Source organism: Rhinolophus sinicus, linkage group LG11, assembly GCF_036562045.2.
Source record: "Rhinolophus sinicus isolate RSC01 linkage group LG11, ASM3656204v1, whole genome shotgun sequence".
NCBI lineage: Eukaryota > Metazoa > Chordata > Mammalia > Chiroptera > Rhinolophidae > Rhinolophus > Rhinolophus sinicus.
Genome location: NC_133760.1, coordinates 50,028,656 through 50,048,975, shown reverse-complemented (window position 1 = coordinate 50,048,975; position 20,320 = coordinate 50,028,656). Strand labels below are relative to the sequence as shown.

Below are 20,320 nucleotides of genomic sequence, written 5' to 3'. Positions count from 1 at the left end.
CAATCAATGATGCAATAAACTGCTACAGGGAATTGTACAATGAGAAAAAGCGGCGCTCACAACAACTCTCTTAGGTGGTTTTTCAGGGTGTGTAAGCGAAAGTTAAGCAGAGTGAAACCAAAAGCAACAAGACGACCTCAAAGGAAGAGGCCCAGCCAAGCCTCTGCCTCCAGATATTTAACATCCCAGGAAAACCCATTTCTGCTAGCTTCATTTTGACACTGGAGAGTATCAGATTTTGTCATTAAAATTTTATTTAAATATGTGCTTTAAAGATTGCATGCTAGAACACCCAGGAAAACACTTCTCTAAAAAAGAAGAACTATGAGAAGAGCAGCCCTTCTAGACGTGAAAATACACTGTAAAGCATCTGTAATAAATTAGTGTGGTAATCAGAACTGGGACTAGAATAGGCTAGTCATACCTGTGGAATAAAATAGCCCAGAAATAGGTAGATAGACTTTTTTGAAAAGGTTGAAGGACAACTTGTTAACCATTTGGAAAAAGATAAAATTAGATTCATACTTCACAGCATATAGAAGATAAATCAAACAGATAAGGGGTCTACAAGTGAAAATTGAAACCATACGAGTACTAACACACATGGATGAATGTCTCTTTGACCTGAGTGTGGGGAAAGATGTTCTATGACTCAAAATCCAGGTGACATAAACAAAAAGATTAATCAATGTTGCCACATAAAAACGGAAACAAAACAAAACCTTTCCCTGGGGAAAACTACAAACAAAGCCAAAGGCGATTGACAACTGAAGAAAATATTTGCAATGAAGCTCACAGTCAATAGGCTCATATCGCTGATATGTGAAGAATTCTTACAGATTGAGAAGAAAAAAGACCAAAAATCCAACAGAAAAGTGAACAAAATACCTAACTCATCAATAAATAAATTGGATCTTAAAACATAAAAAGAAGTTTGAGTTCACTCACAATTAATGAAATGGCTGGTTTGAGGGCTGGGAAAATACAAGCCCAGAACACCTTGCTGTGCTAGAAAGTAAATGAGTCCCTAAAGCAGGAACAGGTCCAAAGGACACAGGAGACAGGTGGATCAAAGTCATCCCCTCCACAAACAGGACAGATGATGGGCTAAGGATGTGGCATCATCTCTGGAATTCCCACCAAAAGTGCAAAACCTGAATCCAATCAGAAAAACACACATTGAAGGACATTCTTCAAAATAATTAGCCTGCGCTCTTCAAAAATATCATCATGCACCCCTCCAAATTTAAGAATGCTGAAGAGACATGACAACTGCAAGGCAAAATCTGAATAAGGTTTATTGTAGGTTTTATGGTATATCAGTGTTAGTTTATGGGTGTGTTTTGATCCTTGCACTGTGGCCATGTGAGATAAAGTCCGTGTTAGGGAGGAATACACAGAACTATAATACTTAGAGGTGAAGGAGCATCATCTGTGCAATTTACTGTCAAATGGTTCAGAAAAGTGTGTGTGTGGGGAGGGGGGGAGAAGAAAGCGAATGGGGCAAAATGTTAATGGAATCCAGGAGACGAGTAAATAGGAATGCAACGTTTCTGTAAATCTGAGTTTGTCAAAATAAAAAGGTTAAAAGAAAATACTATGTTATAACCTGAAAGGGGGGGGGGGTGTAGATTGCAGGCCACCTCGTGTCCACAGTAGAGCTTGTTATTTGCAGTTGGAGGCGAAGCTCAAACACGCTAGTGTGGGACCTACATACGGCCCTCGCATGTCTTTCCTCCCAGCCTCTGCGGTCTCCCTTAGAGCACTCTGGTTTCTTTTGGAACAGGGTTGCCACCAGCCCATCTGTGTTGCAATTGGGTATGGATGATGTGCAGACACTGTGTAAAGCAGATTCCCGAATTTTCTGGGTCTTGGCCCCTTTGAGATCATGATAAAAACGTAAATCATCTCTCTGTAGAAAAATGTACGTCACAGAGGTGTGGAAATAATTTGGGAGAGGGGTTTCATGATTTCCTGAAGTCCAAGGGTAATGGGAATGGCCTTGAGATGCAGTGAGGGCTAGTTTGTGAAGATGGAACAGGCTGCTAGGAGCTGGACCTGTGACTCCGCTACACTGGGTTAGTGAGACAACCCTTCCACCATGCCTGGAAATAAGACATCGCTTCTATTTACAGAGCATTGTCTGCCTGCCCAGCTCAGGGCTCAGTGCCTCCCAGAACCCGAGCAGTCCGTGTCACAAAAGGGATCAGGCTGGCCTACGCCTGACACGCAGGTCCACGCTGCTTGCCACCCATCAAGAACACCTACTCTCCCAAACCAGATTACATTATACACCATTGGATGGGGAAGGCTGGTCTGCATGTCAGCAAACCCTGCCTTGTCCCCACTTACCACACACACCAGAATCTAGAGAACACAAATTTAATGACAGTGGCTGCAACATCGTTACAGCAGTGTCCCTCGCTGCTTTTCTGTGAGGTGCTGGCTGTGCCAACTGGTCCCCCAATAGGTTCTTATTATACCGTTCTGCTTTCAGAAAGGCCACACGATTCTGATCAGACTCATCAGCAGAGGTAGGTAGGAAGGGGCGTGGGGGGAGCCAACTCCATCCAGCACATTGACGTTTCCTCTGCACTCGGATTGTCACTGAGCAATGTGATGTTGATTACACAGTGAACTTGAGAATGGCTAATATCCCCATGATGGAAATGTGAGGCAGCTCTAGAGAAGGGGAAGCAGGCCCAGGACCCAGTGTTGACGCACCTCAACACTCTCACATGGCAGAGCACACAGCCTAAAGCCACCCTGTGACACTGCCTTCACCCACCCCCACATCGGGCAGCAAGCTGAGCTGACCCTTGTACCAGAGGCATCTCTCCTGCTTCCCAGTCAGGGGGGATGGATACCCCAGTGCTGTGTTCTCTGCCCACCATCTGCCACCTGTAAGTGACATCCAAGCACAGTCCACGGCAGGAAAAAGAGTGGGAAGCCATGCCCTGAAATGTCCTCTTCCCCCGGGCCTTCCCCTCAGCGCAGGGTCTCCAAAGTACAGAGTGTTCTGGCAAACGGGGAGACCTGCCACAGCTCCCACCAAAGGGCTGTGAGTCTCGTCCTCTGTGCAGGGGGCCCTTGTCCGCTGGGGCATGGAACCATGCACACCTCAGTCTTCCTTCATGGGCTTTCGGCCCCAGCACTTGACCTCAGCTGCCCCCTGGCTGGTCTCCAAGCTGTCTAGTCCTATGCAGACACTATAGCAGCAGCACAGACCTCATTGGGCAAATCTCATCCTCAGAAATGCCACTCAAGCCTACTTACTGTAACTAACCCTCTTGCCAAACTGGGAACCTCACGTAGGGGCACAGCTGGAAGCAGGACAGCCTCCAGGATGGATGCCCAGCCACCCAGTTCAGAGCACCAGGGTAAGCTGGGCTAGGCCAAGGCAGCAGTGGCTGGCCCACCCAGGGCTGAGCTCCGTGGCCACTTTCCTCCATGCTGTACAAAATGAACCTGTAACCCCTGGACTGGCCCTGTCAACTAATCCCTGTTCTCTCCAGGCAACCCCTAATCTACTCCAGAACCTCGGGGACAGTTGTAAAGAGCCCTGGCCAGGGACATCCAGACGACCCCACAGAGACAAGGGGAGCTGGCAGCCTGCAGGTAGATCCCAAACCATCCACTTCAGAGAAAACTCAGGCCAAGGCTGGGTGTTTGCAGCTGGCATCCTTGGGCCTTGCCGGCCACTCCCCTGAAGCCCTCCATGGTTCCCAGGGTGGCCTTGGCCCCATGGGGGAAACGAGAAGCCCTCTCCCACTCCCTTGCCCACAGAGCCCTGCAGTGGGGGGCACATTCTGGCCCTCACAGCAGCACATCCAGGAAATAGCCGGCATAGCACCAAGTCCCAACAAGGACCCGCAGGTGATGGTCCTCATGGTGCGTATACCCCTCTGGCCCAGCACGGGGGGGTGTGTGCAGGGACGGGGGGAGCACAGGTCCAGGGGTACCCTAGGAGTCTTCAGAGCACAAGAAACAGCTTGACTTTGGCGATGACCAGTAGAGTGGGCGCCAGACAGGCCCGGGAGTGATGCCCACCACTCTAGGCGTCCACGTCTGTCCCAGGCTCCTGGAAAAGCGACTGCTTCCGCAAGGTAAGCCTGGCACACTTGGGACACGTGGTGGAGTTGTCGTAGTAGCAGTCCCTGGGGACAGGGAGACAGGGTCAGGGCTCTCTGCATGTAAACTTCTACCAGTGTAAAATTCTTCACAAGCTTCCTAAGTCAGGTCCTAATATCCCCCTCTACAGTTGGGGGAACCGAGGCATAGTTTCCCCCAAGCAGGGTCTGCCCAGGTGTGTCTGCCAAGACTGCCACTGGGCACCTCTGGTGCGGCGCCTCCCAGTTTCCACATGTTTTGCTACAGACCTTTCTCAGCAATCCCAGCTCTGCAAGCCTATGACGTCAGCTGTTGCTAGACAAACAGCAAGGGGCAGGCAAAACTCAGTGTGGACAGAAATGGGGGTGGTGGTGTCCCATCTGAATCAAGTGTGAGAAGCTGTGCGGGGCCCAGCAGGCAGACACACATTATTAGTAATTGTGCTTAGTAAAGAGTTAATATACTTTTCTTCCAATTTATGTGTATTATTTTCCCAAACATCCAATAGGTCTTCGGTTCATACACGCATAAGTTGTTTGGCCCTCAGTACTTCACAGACAAAACGTTAGATATTTCTTTTAGCAGAGCGAGACAAGTTTGAAAAAACTCAGACACTAGAAGTGCCGGGAACTGGAAACTTTCGGAACCTCTGGCCTGTTCTAAGCCTGGGAGGGCAACCTCCATGCAGGTGGAAGGGGAAGCAGGTGAGCCGTGGTCCCCGGGGCAGGGCCGCAGCGCCCCCTCCCCAGGCCCACAGGTGCTTGCTGCCAGTGGAACTCTCAGCTTAGTCACAGACATCAAGGCCTAACTCTATATCTAAGGATCAAAGCAAAGGGCTTTGAAAATCTGGCAGCGGAGACGGAGCCCAAACTTCTCCCTGTCCCTCTCCCGTAGAGGAAGCCTCGCTGGCACCCGGCTTGAGGTGTGTGTGTGTGGGGGGGGGGGGATCAACGCCACACCAACCTGTGGAAGACGGCAGAGCAGTCACTGCACACGGATGTGTGGCTGTCGAAGGGGAACAGCACGTCACCCTCTCTGCAGAGCTCACATACGAAACCCTTGGCCTGGCACCGCTGTGAGTGGAGGGGGGGAGCAGGTCAGCGCTGCTCCGAAGGGCACCTGAGGCCAGGGACACGTGGCCTCCCCGCCCTCAGGACTGGGAGCAGAGACACGTGGTCTGCTGTGGGGCACCCACCTCGCAGTCCAGCTTGATGTGCTTGGCGAACAGTGTGTGGGTCTCGGTGAGCGAGCAGCCCAGGCGGCCCGTGTGAGCGTCTAGCAGATCCTGGATGGAGTACATCTCATCGTTCTCCACAAAGTGCTGCCGGTCCTGGAGCTGCGGAGCCCAGCCGCATGACTGCACGCGCTGCGTGAAGCCCCTCCCAGTGCCCAACCCTCCACCACGCCCACCTGGGAGCGGCACTGACCTGCCTGCCCTCCCCCCACTCCCAGAGGTGCCTGGCCAAGGGTCCTGGCGCGCTCATGGAAGCAACAGACTTCAGATGGTGTCACCATACAGCCCCTCCAGCCACAGCGGCCTCCTGGCTCACTAGGCACACCGCACCTCCGCCAGGCACACCGCACCTCCGCCAGGCACACCGCACCTCCGCCAGGCACACCGCACCTCCGCCAGGCACACCGCATTTACTCTGGGTCCTGACCCCCATTTACTGCCCCAACATTCCTTACGCCTTTCCCTGCTTTTTCTTGTCCACAGACCTCACCACCCCGATGTACTGCTTATTGTTCTTTTCTTCCCCACCCGAAGGGCACTGTCTGAGATGAGGGCAGGATCTTATTTTGTTCACTGCTCCCAGAACTAGAACAGTGTCTGCCCATAGCAGGCACTCGGTGAATAAACGGGTACCCCTTGGAAAGCGTTTTGTGGTCAGCCCTGCCTAGGCAGGCCTGGAGATTCACTGACAGGCAGCAGGGACGCGTTTGCTTCTCTGTTCCCACGTGATGTGATCACAGGACACTTCTATGGGTAGAACGTCTGTTCGCTCATTATAGACCTAGTGTTCCCCGGGTCGGAGTGTGGAAAACCCTCCATGAGAGGCGTGACACACAGAAGACATCAAGTCTTCCGAAAAAGACCTGGGCATGCCGTGCCCGTCTCTCTGGCTGTTTCTGACCTGCCCTTCCCCCCAGGACCCTCACCCCCACCCCCCAGGCCAGTGGTCTGACCTGCAGGAGCAGACGTGCTTCCATGGCCTCCTTGCAAGTGACGAAGTACGGCTTCATGAGCAGAATGTCCTGACGCAGCTTCTGCGGACAGGAGGGTGGTGGGCTCCCAGGCCATGGCAGCGGCTGCTGGGGCCCTCCATGGGGCGGCACAGGAAGCCGCGTCACCTTGCACGCTGGGCCAGTCCCTATACACCCCCAGGATGGGCCCAGATCCCAGTGCTCCAGCCACGCTGACGCTCAGACCACAGCTTCCAGGCCGGGCAGGACCCTGAGGCTCACTGATCCTCAGGTGCTCCACCCCACACGCGGGTCTGGGCAGCAAGCAGAGCCCCAGTTCCCCTTGACTGGCCCGGGGAGTGATAAGTAAACAGACTCTGCCTCAGTCTCCTCCCCTTTAATGGGGATCGAATCCCTTCTGAGCACTTCACCAGAGACACAGTCACGCGGGCCCTACCTTCCTGCTGGCTTGGCAAACAGAGTGGCCAACAGCCACGTGTAAGCCCTGAGCACTGCCCTAAGTGTAGAATATACCCGGGAAGTGAAAAGAAAAGCAATATCGTGACTTGGTAATGTGTACTGATTAAGTTGAAAACGTTGGGTTATGCAGGAAAGATACATGATTAAAAATAACTTTTCCTGCCTCTTTTTAGTCTTTTAATGTGGGTACTAGAAAATTTCAAATTGCCTCTGGGCCTAACATCATATTGTGCGCAGATGTGGCTCTAGCGTCTGTAATCCGCAGAGGACCGCGCAGGACACGGGGCTCTAGGGAGGCGGGGTCCCCGCAGCGCACCCTACCCGCCTCACCCGTATCTCCACCAGCTCTTCCACGTAGTTGAACAGAAGAGGGTTGATCGCCCGGAGCCTGAGCACAGGCCGTGACACCATCAACGCCAGGTAGCGCATGCTGCAGCGAGACACCTGGGGGCATGATGGAGCGGGCACATGCAGCAACCCCCCCCCCACCCCGGCCACGCCCCCTGGAGCCTGCACCGGCTCTGGCTCCTCTGGGCCACGCCCCTGCCCTACCTGGGGTCATGCCCCCACCCTCCCTCCCTCACCTTTCGCGGCTCAAAGTCCCAGTTGTGCACCACGCGAGCAGGGATGACGGCCAGGTCATTCCAGTGGCAGTGGCTGCAGTAGTACTGACCTGTGTAGTCACACTGCCGGGCCTCGTTGGGCACGCCCCCTGCGGAGGGGGCGGTCGTTACCAAGTCGGCGCTCGTTTCAGGGCCCGCCCCCCCCACTTGGTTTCCATGCCACGTGGTGCGGGCCTGTCGCCCAGCTGTGCCCATAGCACGTGAGGAAAAGAGCCAGCTGAGCCTGGGGTTCCACTTCAGGACCTGATTCAGCCTCTTCTCAGCCGCTACACATTAGGTGTGTCAGGCGCCTGGCTGCCTGTGGTTTTCTCATCAGTAAAATGGGACAATAGGACCGCCCCGCGGGGACTGCTGAGGGGACCCCGTGAACGAACATCAGTAAATCTCTAGGAACATGGCCTGACGCGCGCGCAGCACGTGCATGACTACCGTGTGGTTTTCCTAGTCCCTGTCTAGGTGGGCTTTCGGTGACAATATGGCCACACACGGGAGGTTGGGTGCAGGCCCAGCCCTGTGGTACTGCTGGGTGACCTGGGCTGGATCCTCAGTCGTACTGAGTGGGAAATCACAAAGTGCTGTAACAGCCCTTTGTTGTTTCCCAAGGAAAGAGACGCGTCTGCAGGAGCCATGCTGGCCATAGCTAGGATTCACCCCATGTCCTCCAACGGCTGTTCCTTCCCGGCACTCACGTAGAGAGATGGACGCGCGACACTCTGCACACCGGTAATCCTGGCTGTCCAGCCCCGCCTCTGGACAGATGTTGAGCTCGTACTCGGCTTGGTGGCTGACTTTGGAGCGCACGCAGGGCTTGGAGATGAGGTTCAGACACTTGCTGTGACAGCGGTAATAACATCCTGGGATGGGGGTAGGGAAGTGGAGCAGCAATGTGCCTCCTGTGGCCCAGGCTGACGTTCAGCTGCCGGGACCCCCAGGGGGGCTCTACCCGGATTCCCAGACCAATCCAAGAGCTTCTCACTGCAGGCCCTTGGTCCCCATCCCCAACACTGGCCCTGAAGGCATGTGCAGACCTTGCCCCTGAACTCCGAATTCCAAAGCCTCAGGGCCTAGCAGCCATTCAAAGCCAGGCCATCTGAAGGGGATTTCGTCTCACCAAACCCACCCCAGACACAGCAATTCCACCTCAGACTTCAGCGACTCCACCTGTCCTCCTGCTGACACTAAAAACCGAGAACTCATCCCAGCACCTCTCTCTGGCACCCCGTTTTCAGTCCTTCAGATAGTTCACTGGCTAGTAGCCACTTCTCATCCCCAACTTCCCCATCCTGATCCCCCCATTTCCACCTTTGCAACCCTCCTTCTGTCCAGGCCCAGCTCAGCAGCCAGAGTGACGGGTGAAACCTGGGTGTTTGCAGCAGGAGCCCCCTCAGCCACCTCTCCTCTCAGACGCAGTGCTCCAGCTCTGCTGCTCTGGCTCCTCATTGAAGACGCCACACATCCCTCCCCATAGGAACCTTCCTGCACACATGACCCCTGGCTTGCTCCCTGACCTCCAAGTTTCTGCTGAAACGTCAGTTGGTGTCTTTTCATTCGAGCGTGAGGTCACACCTACCCCAGTCCCCGACACATGCTACTCCCTTTCCTTATTCTTCTTCACTGAGCTGTACTGCCTCACACACCGTGTCATTTACTTATCGATTTCTCAGCCAGAACAGCACCATCCAGTGGAATTTTGTGTAATGATGAAAACATTCTCCCTGTAGTGCCCGCATGCGTCTACTGAGCACTTGTGATGTGGACAATACAGCTGAGAAACTACACATTTCTTAAATTTAGTTTGAAGAGCCAAGTGTGGCTAGTGGCCCCATACTAAAAGTGCGGGTGTGGCTGTGAGTCCAGTGAAGGCAGGGGTGGGAGTTTCATCCCTTGCGTATCCCAGCATGCCCAGGGCTCAGTGAGTCCCAAAGACACTGTAGAGAATTCAACTGCACACAATGCAGACGTGGCAGCAGACCTGCAGGGTCCTTACCCTTCCCTGGGACGCACCGGCCCATGCAGAGTAGCCGGTCTGATCTTGACTCACCTGTGCAGGTGTACCAGGTCTGAATGAGCCCCCAAATGATGGCGTTACATTTGTCACAGGTCTGCTTCACACTCTTGCTCTTCTCCTTGTAGAAGCGGTGCTCCAGAAGGACTCGGATGTTGGGCTCATCTTCATTGGGGTCCTGGAAAGAGGCCCAGGGAGGGGTGCCAGGGGAGCTGGGCTTCACATGAGCCCCTCGACTTGTTTCTTCCAGGCACCATTTGCAGCAGAGTTGTGAGTCTGCCCCAAAGTCACACCCCCTTCTGTTTAGCAACAGAATGCTGCAGTGAGAGCCAGGCCTGGACACCCAGACAGCAGACTACCTTCCCAACCCCGGGCACTTAGGCGCAGCCCTGTTAGGGCGTGGGGACAGGGTGACATGACCTGCTCTGCCCTTCCTGCCTGTTTGCCTGCTGGCTGAATGCAGACCCAGATGTGTAGTAGGGCCATTTTGGATTCCCCCAGGGACTGGCAGAGCAACAAAAAAGGAGGACCTGAGGTTCCTAACACCATTAGCTGACTTATGGGCCCTGGACCACCTATAGCATTTCTCCATGAGTAAAATTACACACCTAATTCCTTGAAGCCACTGTCTTCTGAGTGTCTTTCTTACCACAGCCTTACCTACATCCTAAAGAGCATTCTACTTTCTACATTCCCATAGACGGTGGCAGCCAGGCCAGAAGGCACCCTCTTGAGGACAACGTTATGGACGCCTGTGGTTTTTGGCCTCCAAGACCCACTACCCCCATTGTGGTCACCTTCAAGAACCAACCCTGAGTCATGTGATTCAAGGTGAACCTTATCTCACCCACTTCCTCCAGTGGGTGAGCACGTGACCCAGGACTGGCCAGTGAAAGTCAGACTGACAGAGAAATCGTCTGCACGTGGAGTAGGAGAGCCCATGTCTCTTCCTGCCTTTCTGGGCAGCTTCTGCCTCAGCCAGTCAGCCCCGGCGCCCTCCACGGAGGGCCAGGCCAGCACCCACCTTCAGCTCCTGGAACTTTAGTCGCAGGTGGATGAGTCTCACTACAGCATCCTTCTGCCTCTCTGAGTGCTCAGGCAGCTCCAGAATCACCTGCTTGCACTCCTCAATCGCCTGCCGCAGTTGCTGGATGTCGGAGGCCAGGAACAGACCCTGGGGGTGAGGACGGGCACACGAGTCAGATGCCCGCCCCCCTGCTCTCCTGTCAGGCCAGGCCTGTCCTCATGGACAGTTAGGCTCAGAACAGACCTCCCACCTCTGCTTGCCCAGAAGGGGTGAAGAACTCATTCACGTCCCAGAGAAGTTAGCAGCGTGAGTAGGAGCCACCACACACCACCTGCCCCCCAGCTTGACCTATCTACCCACAGGCCTCTGAAGACCTAGTCAAGGAGGTTTTTCAAAACACAACTTCCTTCTTTTAGAAATGCAATCGCTTTTCTGGCTGTGCTATTTTGCTTACCTCTACGGAGCTTCCTCTTGGATGAAAGCTGGGGAAATGACACTCGCCCTATTACGATGGAGAGGAAGTGGCCTCCCGCTTAATCACCAAGCCCAGAGTCACTGCAGGCACCCACCCACCTCCCACCCCAGCACCTCACCGCAACCCAGGGTCGGGCCCAGCAAAGTCCTGGACTCAGGACTCCACTGCCACTGGGGAAGGAAGACAGGCCCAGGTCTAAGCTGGGGAGCAGGGGCCCAGGAAGGGATGTGGCTGTTCTCAGGAGACATCCTGGGCTCCAGGACACCAGGCAAGGAGGCTAGGCCTCTCCTCTTAGAGGTCGGTGAGCGGCACATAGGAGGGCCTCAAAAATGGTACAATAAAGATACGACACGCAAATGAAATATATATATCTGTACCTGCAAAGCTTAAAGGCCACATACGAGATGAAAAGTAGATTAGAACTTGGTGCTTTGGGGGTAATCTTTTTTATTTAAGTTACATTTGAATGTTACTATAACGTTTCTCTCAAATAAAAGTTAGAGGCAGTTTGCATTAAACTAAAAGATTTTCAAAGTTTTGTTTAAATTCATCAAAGCCCATTCATTCATTCATTTATTTAAATATGGTTTCCATGGAACAAAATGCAGAACAGACAAGCAGGGCCCAGCCAAGCCGAGTTGTGGTGGGAGGTGGGCATGGGCTTCTCTGTCCCTCCTTCAGCCTCGCCCTGAGGATTGTCTGCAGGGTTCCCTAGGACCCCAGAAGGGTGAGCCTCACATCTGTGTCACAAAAGCCTGGAGTGCAGGGGGAGGAGCAGCCCTGCATGAGAACAGCCGGCTCGCAAACCTCAGGTCCAGCGTGTCTCCACCAGCCCGATGCGGGGGTGGGGGGTACTGAGGATGGCTGGATGGCTGGCTCCCCACACCTTGGGTGCTCCCCAGTGTCCCCCCAGAGCATGAATCTTACCACGGGGCGGGAGAAGTGGTCCTCGGACAGACCGAGATCCATCACACGCTCGGCGCAGTGGAAGTCCTCAGGGGGTGGCTCTGGCAAGGCCTCTGGCATGAGGTGGGTGGAGGGTAACAGAAAGAGAGAAGTCAGTCTGCCTTACCCCCCGTAGGGGGTGAGGGCCGCTGAGAGCAGAAAGGGCCCTCGGGGATTTGGGGAGCCCACAGGAGGTGCTGAGGGGAGCCTGGCCCTGCCCTGGCATCTGCCCTGTTTGCAAAGGAATCTGCACCCTTGTGCAGATAAGAAAGAGCCATTCAAAAAGGTGACACACAAAACACCCCTGGCGCTAAAAGACCAGTGTGACAGAAACATCCCAGTGCCTAAGCAAACACCTGTGCATGCGTGCATATATGGATTCCAGAAAAGCACGGAGGGCTGCACCACAGAGCCGAGTACCATGCGGACTCCACCTGCCGTCTGGCAGCTCCTGCCCTCACAAGTGCTCCATCCCCCAGCTCTCCGCTCTCAGCTCACCCCCTAAGTGTTCCCTGAAGGACTACCTGCTCCTGTGGGCCCTGGGCCACAGCAGTGGCAAGACAGTCACAAATCCCTGCCCTCAGGAGCATTCACTCTTAATAAAGGGGCCGAAGGAAGTAACTGCAGAACAGGTGGAAAGTGATTTGTGCTGTACATAAAAGGAAACGCCAGTACAGTGCCCAGCTCGGTGGGGAGCCGGCACCTCCACAGGAGAAACCGCCAGAGAGGGAGAGGCCCGAGTGGGGGTCAGATCACCCACACAGGCTTCCCCTGCCACCCACCTTCAGAAGTGACGTCAGGGGTCTCCTCAGCAGCCCCCTGCTCATGCCGCCTTGGTCCCAGCTGCTTGTTGAACGGGTTGAGGTGGGCCTGCCGGAACCTGGCCAGCTTCTCATCATATTCCATAGCACCCCACCTGCGGGGTGTGGCGGGGCAGGGGCAGAGGTGACATCCAGCTCCCAGACTCCCTGCACCTCACCCCCTCCCTGCATTTCTGTGCTCTCAGAGGGGATGCCTGGCCTCTCACTCCCCAGGAGGGTCTGGGTGGAGCACCGCCATACCATGGCCACCATCTCAATCCCTTCACGCAGGCCCCCATTGGTGGTGCCCCTCAGTAGGAGCAATGGCATTCAGCGTAGTCCCACTATGCAGATGGGACAAGCGAGGCTAGGAGAAGGACTTGACCTATGCAAGGGTGCCCAGAGAGAAGGTCTGGGCCCCAAGTCCCTGCCTCCCACCCCAGGGTCCTGTGGCCACAGATGCCTCCTGCAGCTACAGTCCAGCCATGACTTTGCTGTCCGCAGAGGGAAAGGCTTGACTGTCCCCCTGACACTCGCCTCCCAGGAGTCACTTCCTCACTCCTGGTCCCCCAACCAATGCTCTCCTTTCTCGTCAGCATACCCCGAAACCATAGCCCCTGAGTGTAACAGTCAGTGATGACCATCCGAGGGCACAGTGCTGTAGCCACTGCCAGGGCCCAGGCCTTCTCCGCCACTTGCAGTGTGGCCGTGGGCAGGGCCCACCTTTCCAGGGCCCCATGGAGTTTCATGTCCTGCTGGCACCTCACTGGCCTGGGTTCCCGCTGATGCTCCCTGAGGCCCATCAGTGTGGGATCCCAGGCAACAGGCAGGAAGTGTCCGGTTCACCACCTGGCACTGCTTTTCCCTCCCTACAGCTCAGCATACTGGCACACACAGGGCGATGGTTCCTGGCAGAGGAAGGGGCTTTGATTTAGGTAGGAGTGTGCGTCCCAGGTCCCCACACCTAACTAGCTGGGCCTCCAGGGTGAGATGAGTTCGAAGGAAGTCGCAGATACTTTTTTTTTTTTAAAGCTTTGGAGTACGTGCCTGCGTGTTGGTTTTGCTTTCTCTACACCCATCTATCTATAGGCTGAAATAATTCATAATTATAAAAGATAATCCTATGACTTCTATCTGCTCCCTCCCAGGAAAGAGAACTGAGCCCAGGGCCACTCCCACACGTGCCCAGTGCTGGCTGTCCTACATCTGGGCCAGGAACTCCCACACCACTGGTGGGACCTGTTCTGCCTGTTTGGCCTCTGTGGTGGGAATGTGGGTTGAGAGTTACAGTCTGGCAGAAACTAGCACCCATTGATTGGCGGCCCCCAGGTCAAGACGGAGGAGGTCACAGGTGCCATGGGCTCAAGCCTCCTCTCTTATTACCTATTGGCTACAGCGTCTCATGCCGGGTGGGTGGGCCCTGATGCCCAGTGTTCCACCAGATGGTAGGGGCCTGAGTGGCCTAGGAAGCACCCATAGTACAGGAGAGATCCAACTGTCTTGGGATTCACGCACCCCTTCTTCCTGAGTGGTGAGAAAGGTTCTTTGCTCACCCAGGCTTCACTCAAGCTCCTGAACCTTCTCCTAAGCCCATCTGTGCCCTTCCTTTTAAAATCCAGTTTTAGCAAAAATCCTGCTAAGTCAGTTTAGCGAGAGTCCCCTACCCTGATATCTGGTCACTGTCATATCTGATTGGGTTCCTCATTCCTTCCCCCACCCCAGATGTCTGATCATGCTGGCCTGGCTTCAGCAGAGATCCCCTTAGGTCAGTTTAGCCAGAACCCCCCTCACCCTTAATGTCTCCTTTTAGCGATTTTCCATCCATCGATCCAAATTGCTCCTTGGTTATAGATCCCATTGGCCCAGGCTGTGTTCAGAATTGAGCTCGGTTCTAGCCAGAGGTCTCTTTTCCCCTATTGCAATTGTCCTGAGTAAAACCTATATTTACTGTTTTAACAATTGTCCAGGTCTGGTTTTCCTTTGACAGTGGGGAACCTTTACTTTGAGCTTATCACATGACTTCCCAGCTTCTCTACGGCTAAATGTGGTCATATGACCATGTTCTGAGCAAGATGTAAACAGAAATCTCTCAAAGACTTTCTGGGAATTGTACTTAAGCGGAGGGGCTGCCCCTCCCTCTTCACCTCTTCCTGCCTCTTGCAGTCTGGGATTAAGATGTAATGGGTGGAGCTGGAGCAGCCACCTTGGTTTGTGACAGAGAAGCCCTGAGCTGTTCACCCCTGGGCTTCATTCAAATGAGAAAGAAAGAAACTTCTTTTTAAACCACTGTTATTGGGAGGGGGATTTCTGTCTCTTGCAACAAAAACAGATCCTGACTGATCACTCCAACAGCCTTGTGGTAATAAGATGAATTGGCCCTATTCAAATTCCAGCTCTGTAGGCTCCTAGCTTGGGCAAATGCCTCACCCTTCCTTTGCTTTAGGTTTCTCATGTCTCAAAGGGGGTAATAATAGCACCCACTGTATAGTGTTATTGTTAAGATTAAATTTGTTAATACAAAGTTCTGAGGACCCTGGCCAGCACATGGTAAGCATCCAATAAATATTGGGTACAACTTATTGTTATTGTCACTATTATTATTAAGAATCAGACCATGCTGATTTAAACTCTGGCTTTCCAAATGATGAGCTAAGTGACCCCATTTTCTTGCCCAGAAGTAAGGGAGAATGCCTACCTCCTGGGTGGGTGAAAGGACTAAGTACTTGTATGTGGCAGTGGGCCCATTGCCCAGAGTTGCTACTGGGCAAACTGTCCGTCATCACGTGACGACCAGCCCCACCCCAGGGGTCTCTCCCTGGAAACCTCCCAGCATTTTAAAAATATGACCAGAGTAGCTTCAAGGCAGGAACACCTCGGCTCTTCCCAGCAGCTCTCCTCTGGGCTGCAAGTTCCCCCGGAAAAAGCTTCTTTCATTTACCTCCTTATGGGCAGTGCCAGCCCCAAGCCTGGCACAGGGGACCTGGATGAATGAGTAGGGTCCCTTGATCTCTCTCAGCCTCACTTTCCCTCCTTCCAAGTTAGAGAATCATATTTCCCTCAGAGTCACCAAGAGGTCCTGTTATCACCCCAGCCGCCACCGGAGGGCCCCATAATCCTTCCTGGAGAGGACAGGGGAGGGTTACTGTCCCTTTAAGGGCTGTTTGCCACTGAGTACTGGCAGGGTGGCCACTACCAGCCACCCCCAAACGGTACCTCCCTCACCTTCATCCACAGTGGCAACAGATATACACTCTGGGGACCCTCACTAACCAGCCCACACTGAGGCAGGTCTCTTCCACCACTCCACCCATTTCATAGGTGAGGAAACTGAGGTTCAGAGCGGCATGGCAGCACAGCCACAGGGGTCCCCAAGGGCCTCACGAATCCCACAGACAGTGCGTGTTGATGGCTGGAAGCAGTGACAGTGTCACCTGGGGGCCATACTACGTCTGGTGTGCTAAACCCTGCCGGAGCGGGGTGAGGGACAGCTGAGGTCACCAATAACCCGAGCCCCTAGGTGAAGCCCGAAGGGTGGGCGTCCCAACCCAGAGGATCTGAACCCTCCTCCGGCGCGGGCGGGGGGGCCTCAGGCAGGTCCCTCACCCTCTGCGCCCTCGGTGTCCGTGGGGAAAGGGGGCTCCCGAGCTCCGGGGTGCGGCAGGCCGAGTGGGTGGGCACCCGAGGGCCGGGAGCCCCGGTACGTCCACCCCCAGCATCCCCCCCCCGCCGCCCCTCACGGGCCCGCCTGGACTCCCCCTCCCCGGCTCACCTGACCGCCGCCGCCCTCGCTACATTGTAAGCAGCTCCGCCGCCCTTGCTACATTGTGTCCCACCGCGCCGCCCGCTGCTGCCGCCTGTGGCCCGGAGGCTCATGACACGCGGGGGACCCGAGTCTGCGCGCCGCGTCCCTCGCGGCCTCCACGTCCCCCTCGGGGAAATGGGTGACAATTCAACTCGTCTGTGCAAGATGGCATGGGGGGGGGGGGCTGCATTTCCTATACTTTCCGGAATCATGAAAGTCCTGGTTTAAACCGAATCCACTATACATTAAAAAAAAAAAAGGGGGTCGGACGGGTGGCTCAGCTGTTTAGAGCGCGACTTCTGAACGACTAGATTGCCGGTTCGAGTCCCACATGGGCCAGTGAGCTGCACCCTTCACAACTAGATTGAAGGACGACTTGGAGGTGATGGGCCCTGCAGAAACACACTGTTTCCTAATATTCCCCAATAAAATTAAAAAAAAAAGTGGTATTCAATTTTTTTAAATCCGTGGTTGAAAGGGGAAAAAAGAAAGAGGGACTCAGATGGCCAGCAGCAGGTGCCGGTTCTCCCCACTCACTTCCACCTGCACGACCCTGTGCTGTTCACATCTGGGGAAGGAGGGGGCGGAAGGCGCTGTCCTTCTACCGCCTCTCAGGAGGAGGAGACAGGCTCAGTGAGGTCTGGGCTGCTCTGTGGAGGATGGTGTGGGGTGTTGGAGAAGCCTGTGTTTGAAGGGTTGTTAAACTTCCTGCACGTCACTGTTTTATTTCTCTCTATAGCCCTCATCACTGTCATACACATTTTTTTACCTTCCCGTTGTCTGTCTCCAGTACCATCCCCAGCCCCAGACCCACCAGAGGCTAAGGGCTGCAGCAGGGGTTTTGTTTGCTTTCTCACTGTTTAGGCCCAAGACTGGTGACCAGGCACAGCTGTTTCTGGGCTCTCAGAAACTGTTTCTGGTGATTAAGTTCGGGGACTGAGAAGGGAAGAGCACCGGAGGGAGGCTGCCCTGAGAGGAAGAAGGCCCTTGCAGGTGGCCCTCTGCACAAACGAGTGTTCGCAACAGTTGGTGAGCTGGATCAGTGTCAGCTGACCCACACCTTGCCTGAGGTACTGACAGCGGTGAGAAGACAGACAAGGTCTCAGCACTCAAAGAGCCAGAGAGACGCTAAGCAAGGGTGCCAATTAATAAGAGACGTAACGAGCACTAAGCAGGAAATATGCAAGGTGACAAGGTAGTGGACATGGTCAGGGGAGGAGGACACCGTGCTGGAGCCAGACCCAAACGTCAGAAAGAAAGAACCACAAAAGAGCTGGGGAAAAGCCTCCAGGAGGAAGCCACAGTGCAAAGGCCCCCCCAGGAACCGAAAGAGCCTGCGAAACAGAAAGCAGGTCAGTGTGGCCTGAGTTGGGTGGAAGGGGAAGTGAGAGGAGAAGATCATAGATGGGAGAGGCAGCGGCCATTTGTGAGCACATGGCTTTGATTTGTGGTGAGATAGGAGCCATGGGAAGTTTCTTTTTTCTTGACAGCTTTACTGAGGGATAATGGACGTACAATACATTGCACGTGTGCAAGCGTGCAGCCTGGGGAGTGCTGACAATGCACACACCTGAGGAGCCGAGCAACAACCATGCCCGAGGTAGCAAACCTGTCCACCATCCGCAAATGTTTCCTTGTGCCCTTTCACAACCCCCTCCCCTGCCCCCACCTCTATCCCCTGGCAACCACCAAGCTGCTCTGTCATTAGCGGCATTTTCTAGAATTTTCTAGCAGTGGATGTCCTCTTTCTTATTCTGTACTCTTCATTTTCACTGGCTTCTCTCATGCAGCATAATTATTTTGAGACTCATCAGTGTCGTAGCGGGTGTCAGGAGTTCATTCCGTGTGTGGAGGGACCACAGTTGGTTTTACCCATTGATGAACATCTCGGCTGTTTCCAGTGTTTGCCTCTGTTTGTCCAGATGGAGAGTGGGTTCAAATGATGCTGTTTCTGAATATGCTGTCGGGAGCAGTGATAGCAGCATCTCAGGAGAGCACCAATCACAGACCACGTGTGGCGAGCCCATGAAAATGGCTTTTGTAAATTAGCATCGAGGGAGACCTCTGAGTCTGCTCGGGTGGGTGGCTACAACCAAATGCCACAGACTGGGTGACATAAACAACAGAAATTGATTTCTCCAGCTGTGGAGGCTGGAAGCCTGAGATCACGTTGCCAACATGGTCGGTGCTGGTGAGGGCCCCCTTTCTGGGTTTCAGAAGGCAGTTTTCTCCTTGTGTCCTCATGTGGCTGGTGGAAGGGGTGAGGGAGCTCTCTGGGTTTCTCATGAGGGCCCCAATCCGCCTGACCTCATCTGGTCCTAATGCCATCACACTGAGGGCTAGGATTTGACATGTGAATTGGGGGTGGGGACAGAAACATTCAGTCCACAGCAAGTGCAATGCTGAGAAGCCTGTTTTTGAACCTCAAAGACTGTGAGAAACACTGTTTGCAACCACACTAGTGGCAATGGGTGTCTGGCTCCTGCCAGGAGTGTCTGAGTCACGTGGTCACTTGATCCACAGAAAGTGTGAGTTTCACGTAGGGGTTTCCACACCGATGCCCCACGTCTGTTTTAACTCTGCAGTTCCCCTAGAAACGGTGTCCTGGGCAGCTTCCAAGTCCCGGTCTGAGGTGGATCTTACCCCCAGCCCGTGGGGAGGCGACTTCATCTCAGTTTTGCTTCACGCCTCCATTCCTCTGAATGCCACATAACCCTGGCTCATCCTGTTTTGGGGAGGACCGCACCCCACTCCACTGACAGTCTGGGGGCAGTGATGGCGGCATCTGGTGTCTCTGAAGGCTGGGCTTTACCCAGTATGTATGTGCTCTTTCAAATGAACCTATATGGAATTCAACTCCTAAAATACAAGCAATGACTTGTTCTTTGCAGCTGGGGAAAGTGCCCTTGAGAGGGGGTGTGACCTGGCCGCATGGGGAGGAGCAGAGTTGAAGGTTATCTCCTTTCAACTCTCTCACCGTCCCCAGGGGTGTTGGGCACAGTAGTGATTTAGCCCCCAATCTCCTCCATTCAAACCATGGCTCTGCCACTGACAGCTTGTCTTCGTGTCTCAGTTGCTTTATCTGTAAGCATCCGTGGATGGAGTGAAGGGCTCAAGACCATCTGGCCCCCAGGATAGGTCCAGCTGTGGTGCTGCTGGGGGGGTCCCAGTCTAGGATTATTGGTCTAGCAATTAATGGACCATTGCCTAATATTAACATGACTACAAGTGGAATATTGATCACTGTTGATCTGAAATTCCATTTTGACTGTGCATGTTGTATTTGCTCTGGCAGCACCACCCCTGGGCTTGAGGTCATAACCTTGCCCCTGAGGAACCATGCCGGCTGGTCAGAGGGCGGAGGGGGGGTTGAGGCTGGAGGGTGCCCACATCTGGATGCCCTGGGCCCTTTACCCAGAATGAAATGGACAAGTGGATGTGAGGGCAGAACAGTCAGTGAGGTGGCTGGCCCAAAACACCACCCAGTAGGGTCAACCACACTGGATGGTGCCTGGCTCTTCTAGAGGATTCTGAAAGAGTGAGTAGCCATTGAACTGGCTCCTCCTGCCCATGCGTTCTGCAAACAAACCCGTCACTAATAACAGCAGAACCCTAGAAGAGCTGACACAGCCACGTACTCCTCTAGCTGGTGTCCATGTGTGTTTCTATCCCTGTTGCTGCATAACAAACCCCTCAGAAATTCAGTGGCATAAAGCGGCAGCTGTTCCATCAGCTCAGGGTGGGCAGTCGTGGGTCAGGAATCCACGAAGGGTGCAGGACTGTTCCACAGTGTCTGCAAAGCAGGAGTGCGGAATGAGTGCTAAATTACTCCTCCTAAGGAGATGGAGGCTCCTGGAAGGAACCAGCTG

The 20,320-nt window shown here is 54.1% G+C and overlaps 1 protein-coding gene across 6 annotated transcripts; it reads right to left on the bottom strand.

Moving 5' to 3' along the window:
- Positions 1-1,273: 1,273 nt before the first annotated feature.
- On the bottom strand, positions 1,274-16,523 carry DEF8 (differentially expressed in FDCP 8 homolog). 6 transcript variants are annotated; one of them, XM_074315006.1, is made up of 12 exons: positions 16,419-16,523; positions 12,632-12,765; positions 11,832-11,923; positions 10,427-10,576; positions 9,439-9,580; positions 8,087-8,251; positions 7,359-7,486; positions 7,105-7,218; positions 6,298-6,420; positions 5,306-5,446; positions 5,074-5,183; positions 1,274-4,157 (listed from the first exon to the last, which is right to left on the bottom strand). In XM_074315006.1, the coding sequence occupies exons 1-12, from the start codon at positions 16,520-16,522 to the stop codon at positions 4,055-4,057; spliced, it is 1,506 nt and encodes a 501-aa protein (XP_074171107.1). In that variant the 5' UTR covers position 16,523; the 3' UTR covers positions 1,274-4,054. The 6 variants fall into 6 exon arrangements, with proteins under 6 accessions (XP_074171107.1, XP_074171109.1, XP_074171112.1 ...); XM_074315008.1 differs by having other exon boundaries at positions 5,306-5,440; XM_074315011.1 differs by having other exon boundaries at positions 5,306-5,440; positions 6,298-6,378.
- Positions 16,524-20,320: the final 3,797 nt, after the last annotated feature.